The 9,750-nt window shown below is 32.6% G+C and overlaps 1 protein-coding gene and 1 pseudogene across 1 annotated transcript in view; one reads left to right on the top strand and one right to left on the bottom strand.

The window, feature by feature from the left end:
- Positions 1 to 500: 500 nt before the first annotated feature.
- LOC134695381 (KICSTOR complex protein ITFG2-like) overlaps positions 501 to 9,750 on the bottom strand; it is a 32,295-nt gene continuing 23,045 nt past the window's right edge. The window contains exons 8-12 of the mRNA XM_063556611.1: positions 9,551 to 9,684; positions 8,758 to 8,846; positions 7,192 to 7,309; positions 6,207 to 6,383; positions 501 to 650 (exon numbers count right to left, since the gene is read on the bottom strand). Of these exons, the coding sequence (XP_063412681.1) occupies positions 562 to 650; positions 6,207 to 6,383; positions 7,192 to 7,309; positions 8,758 to 8,846; positions 9,551 to 9,684 (607 nt within the window). The 3' untranslated portion in view covers positions 501 to 561. The remainder of the gene's footprint in view (positions 651 to 6,206; positions 6,384 to 7,191; positions 7,310 to 8,757; positions 8,847 to 9,550; positions 9,685 to 9,750) is intronic.
- On the top strand, positions 1,931 to 3,427 carry LOC134695258 (piggyBac transposable element-derived protein 4-like; annotated as a pseudogene).

Genomic DNA, 9,750 nt, shown 5'->3' with positions numbered 1-9,750 from the left:
AGGCACATAATTTACTTCAAAATTGAATCTGCCAATGATTATTATAATAATCAGAGAATACTTTTTATTAGAATTATTGTGAAACTTACTCATTATAGAAGTATGGACTGTATAATTGTTTACAACAACGAAAAATAAAGTAAAATCTGTTCTCTAAAGAGGAAAATTAGAATAAGGAAAAATTTGTTTAGATTGATAATATAAGTACATTTAATTAATATAAAACACTGAAAATCTATTCAACTGTACATTTTGTAAGATTTTTTGTTAATTTATCTTTATAATCATTATATATTAATATAGTTAAACACAAATGTAAATGTTTACTTTCCAATTTTACAAATTGATATGCATTGCTACATGTTATAAGTTAAAGTAATACAATCATGCTGAGTGTTTGTCCGCAACATCCGGGTTTTCAGAGATAAGAATAGCTATAAAATCTGCATCTCATTAGATGACGTGTAACATAGGGGAATCTGATCCTATGCTATAGGGGAAATAGTTAAGATTTTGTATATACAAGAATCTTTGATTTTTCCACATAGTTGTACAATATATTTAGGTTTTGTCATCTTCTAGAGAAAGATCTGGTTTCCATCCATAAAGTAACCAGTGGTATAATTCTCTTAGCTGACTGGTATCTGGATCTAAAAAAATAAGAAAAATAAATACAATATCTAAACTTTTACAAAATTTATCTTAAAAGTCAGAAGTCTACTACATACAAGCTGTTAACTTTGAAACTGTAGCTCTAAAGATTCTAAAGATTATTTTAAAGGAGTCCTTCATTTCTGAATTCTTTAACCCATTCAAGGTGTATGATGCCATAAGGCATCACCTTGGTACCGCCGAATGATGCCTTAATACATCACCTTGCTACGGCCGTGTGATGCCATAATGCATCATGGAAAACGAAAAATACTCTGACCTACTTTCAGTTTTAATATCAGATCAATTACATAAAGCTGTAAAGCGTACGTTACCACAATGTGTTAACAGGTTTCAATTATTAATATTATGTATAAATTTTGACAATAAAAGTCATTGGTATGTCATTTATTCGTAACTTCGATTTGCGTTCATGATAAAATAATATGCCGCCATTTTTTCAATTTTATTGACATGTGTAGTCAAGGTGATCGCTTTTAAAAATGAAAGGTCATTACCTTACACACAAAATATTTAAACCATGTGTGTACCGCTGTTTTAAAAATTAATAATATTTACTTATGACTGTTTAATAAAAAAGATAAGCCGGTAATGGCTGTCTCTTTCTGTATCATCTTCGCATGTTGTTGATTTATCTCTGTTGACGATCGGAAGTTTACGGTTTTTGCCGATAAATAAATTTCACACGATCTGCAGGTGTTCTCCCAAATAAGGAAATCCATATTTGTATGCAGCCAATCAAATTTTTCTAGGCTAAAAGGCGGCTCTATAGTAAAATTGTAGTGAAAAATGTAGTATTGTCATCTGGGAAAATAAAAAAAAATGTCTGAATCTTCGGATGACGAGTTTGACGGATTTTCGCCAAATGAAGTTGATTTAGCTGCACAGCGGTACAATGATAGGCTAGAACAGCTTGGGATAGGTGATTTAGATGTTGTTGATAGTGATAATGAATTTTCTGATGAAAATGACCCACCTGTTGATGAGGCTGGTGACTGTCCTGCTGAAGCTGATGGGTGGCATACAAATTTTGATTATTATGAGAGGGGATTACCACACATATTTTTACAACGTGGAAATACTGGTCCTACCACAGTTTTAGATCCAGATAAAGAGCCTGTTGATTTTTTCTCATTGCTGTTTACCAATGCCATTTTTCAATACATCATACAGGAGACAGACAGGTATGCTAATAAACAAATTCGTGATCATCCTGATGAAAACAAAGTCTCCATGGATTACATTAACTGTTGAAGAAATGAAGGCTTTTCTAGGTTTATGTTTCTTAATGGGTATCAATGTAAAACCAGACATAAAATCCTACTGGAGCACAGATGTTATGCTGGAAACCCCCTACTTCAGTAAAGTCATGAAAAGGGATCGCTATATGCAAATTATGCGGTACATCCATTTTTCAAATAGTGAGCAAGCCCCACAGCCAGGGGATCCAAATTATTCTAAATTATACAAAATTGAATCGCTAATGGATATGTTCACAGTTTCTATGGTTAGCCAGTATATCCCTAAACGACAACTTTCAGTTGATGAGGTGATGGTTCCATTCAAAGGACGACTGTCTTTTAAGCAGTATATGCCAGCCAAGCCTACCAAATGGGGAATAAAAATGTGGGCGATAGCAGAAGCTAATACAGGATATGTTTCCTACTGTCAGGTATACTGTGGGAGAACAGATGGTGCAGCTCCTGGTCTGGCAAACAGAGTAGTCAAAAATTGCATTGAAAAGGCAAATATTATAGGGCAAGGGTACCATGTTTATATGGACAATTACTTCACTTCTCCCACCTTATTTACTCAACATTTTAACACTGCTGCATGTGGTACTGTACGAATAATTGGAGAGAGCTTCCTAAAGATATAATGAAGAAAAACCCTGAAGGTGTAACTAATCGTGGGGACATGCAGTTCAGACAGAAGGATGCAGTGGCTGCTGTTGTATGGAAGGACAAAAAAAATGTAAACTTAATTTCAAGCATACATGATTTCTCAGTAGGTGCAGTGCAGAGAAGCAGATGGTATTTTTCAACGACAAGACAAACCATGTCCACAGATGATCTCTGATTACACATAATACATGGGAGGGGTTGATAGGGCTGACCAGTACATCCAGTACTATGTTTTCCAACACAAAACACTGAAATGGCCTAAAAGGATTTTCTTTACAATGATAGAAATGTTGAAATTTGATGCCTTTAGGCTTTTTCTGGCTTCTCCTCATCATCAACCAGGCCCTGGTAAGAGACCAACAACCTTTTTGAAGTTTTCTAAGGCAGTAGCAGCAGATCTGATAGGTGGATACACAGGTGGTTCAGTTCGTCAAGGCCGTCCATCACTTGTCCTGGTTGATGACTGTCTTACACAGAGACACTTGCCAGGTTCCTTTGGAAATAAAAGTTGGTGCCATGTCTGTCACATGAGAGTGAAAAATAATCAACAAGACACGCGTAGACAAACAAAATTCGGCTGTCTAGATTGTGGAAAGCACCTCTGTCTACCAGAGTGTTTCAAGGTGTTCCATTCTGTTAAAAATTACTGTTAGTGTTATAGCTATGTTGTTAGTTCCAGACAATTTTGAATTTATTGACTTTACCGTTTTAATTTGCGAATTTATTTATTTATAAACTATGAACAAAACTAAAAAATGACTGATGAAGGATTAATTTAAAAAGATGGTATCAAGAGACATTTTAAAATAAAGAAGGAATTTTATAGAGAGATCAGGACAACAAATAGTAGTAAACTGGACAATGAAAAAAAATTTAAAGACTTGAAAAGAGGCAAGTAACAAAAAATTTTAAAACTGTTATTTTTGTTTGTAAAATAACCTTATAGCAGTTTAAAAATTAAATCAAAATAATAGTATTTTTTTGTCAAATATCTTATTGTTCATTTGATTTTGATTTTTTTTAAATGTATTTTTTTTATCTCCTTAAATTGCTTTAAGGTTGCATGCCTGTTACTTAGTTTGAAATGAATATTTTCAAGGAAGGTAATTTACTTTGACAAGTACAGAGATTATTTGTTTAATCATTGAACAAGTACAAATTTTTATTTGTCATAGAACCGTAACAAAAAATTTTGTTTTACCCAAGTGACTTAAAAACATACGGCAACGTATTTAAAAAGAGTTGTCGTCCGCCAAATTACAATTGAGTTATCTCTCTTTAATTGTTGTTGACATGAACGAACTTTGCAAATGGCCGATTTGAATTGCTGGTAATTCTCGTGTTGTCGGTCATTTATCATCTTCCCAATCAGTTATGGTGTTGTCATAGACATTTCATCTTATTCTTTGTAACAAAAAGAAACATAGAACGTAAGTTAATATCTCGGAAAGGGAACGGTCAGAAGAAACTCTCCCCTTCCCAGACATGTATTTGTAAACATTCAGTTATAAAAAAAAATCGTTCGTCATAGAGCTAAACTGTTGATATTTCTTCCGTTTCATATCACTCTAACCACACCACAACTCAAAACAAGTAAGGTACGACTCAACCTTAAAATATTTTAACGAAAATCGATCTCAAATAGCGGTAATTGCTGTTTGAAGTTCCGAGACGATTTTTTTACGAGCACATGTCAAATTAATCCCAGCCACGAAACTGCTCTTGCTATTAAATCTCCGGCTATACGAACGCGCCAAAAAAAACAATTCCGTACTGAAAGTGTTAAAGAGGCACTAGCTGTCAAATCCATGGTCACCGATTTGACTCAAATAATCATATTTGATTTATAACAATGTAAAACATTAATAAGGCAAGGATTTTTTAATTTGTTGGTTTACGGATCCGCCGACCAGATTTTGCTGATTTCCACAATAAAAATAAAATCGACTCTTTAGGCTTTTTTATTCTCGCCGACCCTAACAAATGCATTGTCCCTGAAAAATAATTCAAAATCCTTTTTATGAAATGAAATGCACTAATCACTAACAGAAGTTAAAAAAATTAAACTTCCAGTTTACGGTTCTAAAAATAGACAAATCAATTATTAATGACCTTGAAATGTTGTTTGCTCAAATAATTTTGCAGAACGAAACCGGTGTTTAAAACCAAAAACACGATAAGTTCGTTTCCCTTATTTGTCACCAGTCCGTAAGATGCATGTTGTCATAGAAATAGACTTGTCCAAGCCTGGAAGTTCAAGACCTCAAGTTAAAGTACTGAATTTTAACAAATCATTTGATATTTTCTTGTTCCATAGATAATAAAAAAATATCGTCCATTTGGATAAAAAACGGGAATTCATGACAACAGATTATTTAACCTTATATTCTCGTTTTTCCAGTGGACGAGTCTATTACGTTTTTGACACGCGTGTTGAAACTTATTTTCGTACAAAGTTTTACATTTTTTTCTTTATCACTTTTCGAGCTTATTATTATTCACCAAGTTTTGTTTAAGAGCTACTGACAGTAATCTGTTTTTCTTGTTTGTGAAATGACGATTTAATTTCATCTTTGTCCATCTACCCCCCTTTTTTTACGGGACATTTTTAGACAATGTCATGCGATGTTTACAGCTAAGCAGTAATATTTCATCAAACTAAAATTCAAGAATGATGACAAAATAGTATGACAAACATATTATTAGAAAGGTGAAATATATTTTATTTTGCATGTCTTGAAAGATTTTTTTTTTGATTTTTTTTCCGGACCGACCGACCTGACTTTTTCATGGAGAAAATCCGTAAACCAACAAATTAAAAAACCGTGGCCTAAAGTACCAAAAGTTTAAAATTAACAGTCTACAGAGCATGGTGTAGATAATATGTAGGTTCGTTTCCTGTGTATTTTAGACAGACACCATCTAATTAACTATTGATTTGACCTCAGATGATCATATAAACGATGTAAACATAAATAAAGATGTAAATAGATTAAACCAACACGTGCAATTGGATTTTATAGGTCTGTTTGAATTTATTTTATAGATTAAAAATATATGCTACTCATTGTTTTAAACTGTATAAGAATGATTTTATATGGATCGTTTCAGTAATCAAGTGATTATTCATAGTTTAACTTTTATTGTTGACTTTCTTTTTCTTTAAATAACCAGTACATGTACAATGCATGCGTTGGCAATCTCTAGCAAGGGGTTAAATTAAAGTTCACACGAATACAGTTTTAATAAGGTCGAGTTATTCACTTGCAAGTGAATAAGTAGTTATCAATGTTTCTTCACTTAATTTGACAAAATTGAACCATTTTAGCTGCTAAAAGCAAATTACTTTTTCATTATTTCACTTTCATTATTGATTAAACAAAATAAATCTTACTTTGGATTTTTTTGTTTATCTTGTAGCTCGTGCCCCTTTAATTCTTATGTCAGTATTTTTCGATTCTTTATATTTTTTGCACATTATTGTCTATCCTTTATATTTTGGGGTCTATATTTTTTATTCTTTTTCCTATTTTTTTTCTACACTTTTTTTTTTATCTGCTTCTTTTTCTAATATTATTCTGTATTCTGTAAACCCCATCCAGGCCCTCCACTGTGTTCATTGATTCATACCTGTAATATTTAGTTTAGTTAGCAGCTCATGAGTCTCCTCCATTTTATCCATAACTTCTATCAGGTTGGTGGACTCTACCCTAGGCAGAGTAATGTTGTAGTAGATGAAGATTTTATTATTAAATGTTGCGTACACAAAACTAGGAACATTATCTTTCTGATTGACAGAATACAGACCTAGAAATAAAAATGTATATTATCCATTTGACACAGATATATCTCTTGCCTGTTTGGATTAAATTCAGAAATAGGCAGTCTAATGGACAGCAACATTGCTTATTAATTCAGTCATTGAACCATGATCAAGTGGACAGGGCCTGAAAATGGTTGACAAACTGAGATGTACAGACAATAATATAATTATATATAGAATATACCGGACTATTGTTAAAAGTTCCCATCAAACTAATTTTGATAAGAAACTTTGATAGGATGCCTCCGGGTGTGGGGAATTTCTTGCTGCATTGAAGACCCGCTGGTGACCTTCTGCTGTCGTCTGTTCTATGGTCTAGTTGTTGTCTCTTTGAAACATTTCCCATTTCCATTCTCAATTTTATCAAACAGAAAATTTAACATTGAAAATTGTTAATCAATTTAAGGTCACTGGACCACATACTAGGACACAGAGCATCAAAATAGTCTTCAAGCTGATATGTAATGATTGAAATGAGACTTCATACAATATATCATTGATCTATTACAAGAATATCCTATCAATTCTACTAGCAGAAAACTAAACATTGAAAATTAATTATTAATGCAAAGTTACTGAACCATGAGCTATTGGTCAGGGACTCAAAATAGTTGTCAAACTGATATGCATTGATAATAATGAAACATTACATAAAATATCAATATTTTGGTCCATTATTTTCAAAACAAATTTATACTAGTACTATAAACCCTATTCAAACTCTTATAAAAGTTTAAAATAACACCTATTCTATAAAGCCATGAATGTAAATTTGTAAAAGTGCATGTATACCTGCTGTAAAAGCTGTCACATTTTCCTCGAACTGGTACCTAACAACATCTCTGGTGTGGTTTACAATATAGGTCTGTCCATCCCAACCACAACAAACTACTTCTTCTGTACCATTACCCTGAAAATATACAAACGATCTAAAGTATTGAAAAACATGATAAATCAAAAAGAAAATCCTGCAGTTCTAATTTACCAATGCAACTTTGAACTTGGAAATTGTACAATCATTTATGACACACTCTCGGTGTTGGTTAATATACATGTCATGTATACAGTATGAAATTATAATGGTTCTAAAGATATATTATAGAGCAAACACAATTTGTGGACTAACCGACAACATGAGCTTATCAACTGAAACCAAAGTTTTTGACCTTGAACTTTGACCTAGGAAGTTGTACAAACATTATGACACACTAATCTCTGGTGTTGATTAAAATACATGTCATGTATATGTTCTGGACCATATCAGTATTTGGACCATACGCGTATGGTCATGACCATATGGGTATATACTCATATGGTCCGATCATACGCATACTCTGTTACAATTTACTTTTTAAGATTATAAACTATTCATATGGTATGACAGTTCATTAAAAAGATGCTGTCATATAGGTGATTTTATTATTATATTATACTAAAAATTAGCTAAATAAGAAGTAGAAATTTCACATAGTTAATTTAATTTTATTTTACTATGCGAAAACTATGATAAACACATTTTATATCGATGTTCATAACCGATGGTCATTTCCGATTTTTTTATTACGAGTAACTTAAATTTCTTGAACTGTTACACAAGATTTGAAGGCACTGGAAAGAAACATAGTTTATTTAATTTGTCTTGTGAATATGGTGTATTGCAGTCATGTAACGATATTTGAGATCTATAGCTTTTTAAAAACATCGTAGACATATGGGAATGGCCCAAGACCTCGATATTACTGTACGCAGCTACAAAAAGGCTAACTTTTCACTCGCAAACAAAAGGTGTAAATGAAAAGGATCGTGCACAACCAAGACTTTCAAATGCAAATAGGTTTATATGATACCGTGTGGAAGTAAATGTCACCCCAGGCCTACATACAAGAATGTAACTAGGGATGATAACTAACTATGACATCAATGTTTAATTTTTACGTAGTATTTGAATTATAAAAATAATACACTGTCATGTTGCCATCATTGGTTTTTTTTAGATAAAGTTTTGTATTACTGAAACTTTTAAATGAATTATAAAAAAATACCTTTATGGTCAAAATACTCATATGGTCCAGCCCGTTAATAACCAAATGAGTATACACATATAATCATGACCAAACGCGTATGGTCTAAATACTCATATGGTCCGGAACATATACAGTATGAAATTATAATGGTTTTCTAGATATAGAGCATACACAATTTTTTACAGACTGACAGACTGATCACTATAGAGTGACATTTCACCTAATCAATGTAAATATATCAAGCTGAAAATAAAACTGATCCTATAAAATTTCAAGGTCAGAAAGGGAGGTCTAAGTGAAGTAGGAACTGGTTTTAATCAAAAAGAGTACTTACAGTAACATCAAGCTTTGTTAAAGCAAACAGTTGATGGTCCACTTGTAGTGACCATAAAATCTCTTTGTTTTCTATTAATATTAATGTTCCTGTAATAGAAAATAATGAGAACAAAGATTCATTTTACATTCATTTTTCAGCACATAAAATGGACAATGGACAAAAATTATGAAGAGGGTTTATTTTCATGCTGCTCAGTTGAAATAAAAATATACATTACCTGATGTTCAGTGATTGTTGTTTGTTGATGTGGTTCATAAATGTTTTTGGTTTCTCATTTCTCCTACTGATAGGAGCGTTTGTTTTCCTGTTTCAAAGGTTTTAAACGAGTCATTTTTGGAACCCTTTATAGCTTGCTGTTCAGTGTGAGCTGAGCCTCCGTGTTGAAGGCTATACTTTGACCTATAATGTGTTACTTTTACAAATTGTGACTTGGATGGAGAGTTGTCTTATTGGCACTCATACCACATCTGCTTATATTAACATTTGTAGGATGATTTGCTTCTCATGAATATTGTGCACTTTACAAATATATTAACTCCCTGATTATTCAAAAACATGGCCGCCTGTACATTGGGAGGGATTTTGACAGTTTAAGCATAGAAAGTTTCAGGGGATATCAGAATTAACCATCCATAGAGATACTTTGGCATGTAAATGTATTAAAGCAATGAAACTGAACCAGATAACAAGGTGGCTTAATGCAAGGATAAGCTTGTTTAATCAGGGGATTACATTTAAAGAGCCAAGGCATGTGCTGTTTCATGAAGATTACATAATATAGAACCCTTACCATCAAGTGTAGAAAGTGCATAGAATGTTCCTCCTCCAGCTTTTCCTCGATTTCCTTTGTTGATTCCTCCCACAATTTCAGTGGTAATCATACTGTTACGGATTCTGGCTGATCCAAGTCTCTCTTCCACAAACCTAGCAATTTGAAAAGATCAGAAAAGATGAAAATGCTACAAATATCTCTTCTATGAATTCAAATTA

Source organism: Mytilus trossulus, chromosome 13 (assembly GCF_036588685.1).
Source record: "Mytilus trossulus isolate FHL-02 chromosome 13, PNRI_Mtr1.1.1.hap1, whole genome shotgun sequence".
Lineage (NCBI taxonomy): Eukaryota > Metazoa > Mollusca > Bivalvia > Mytilida > Mytilidae > Mytilus > Mytilus trossulus.
The sequence above is the reverse complement of the archived record's forward strand: the minus strand, read 5'-3'. Positions and strand labels throughout refer to the sequence as shown.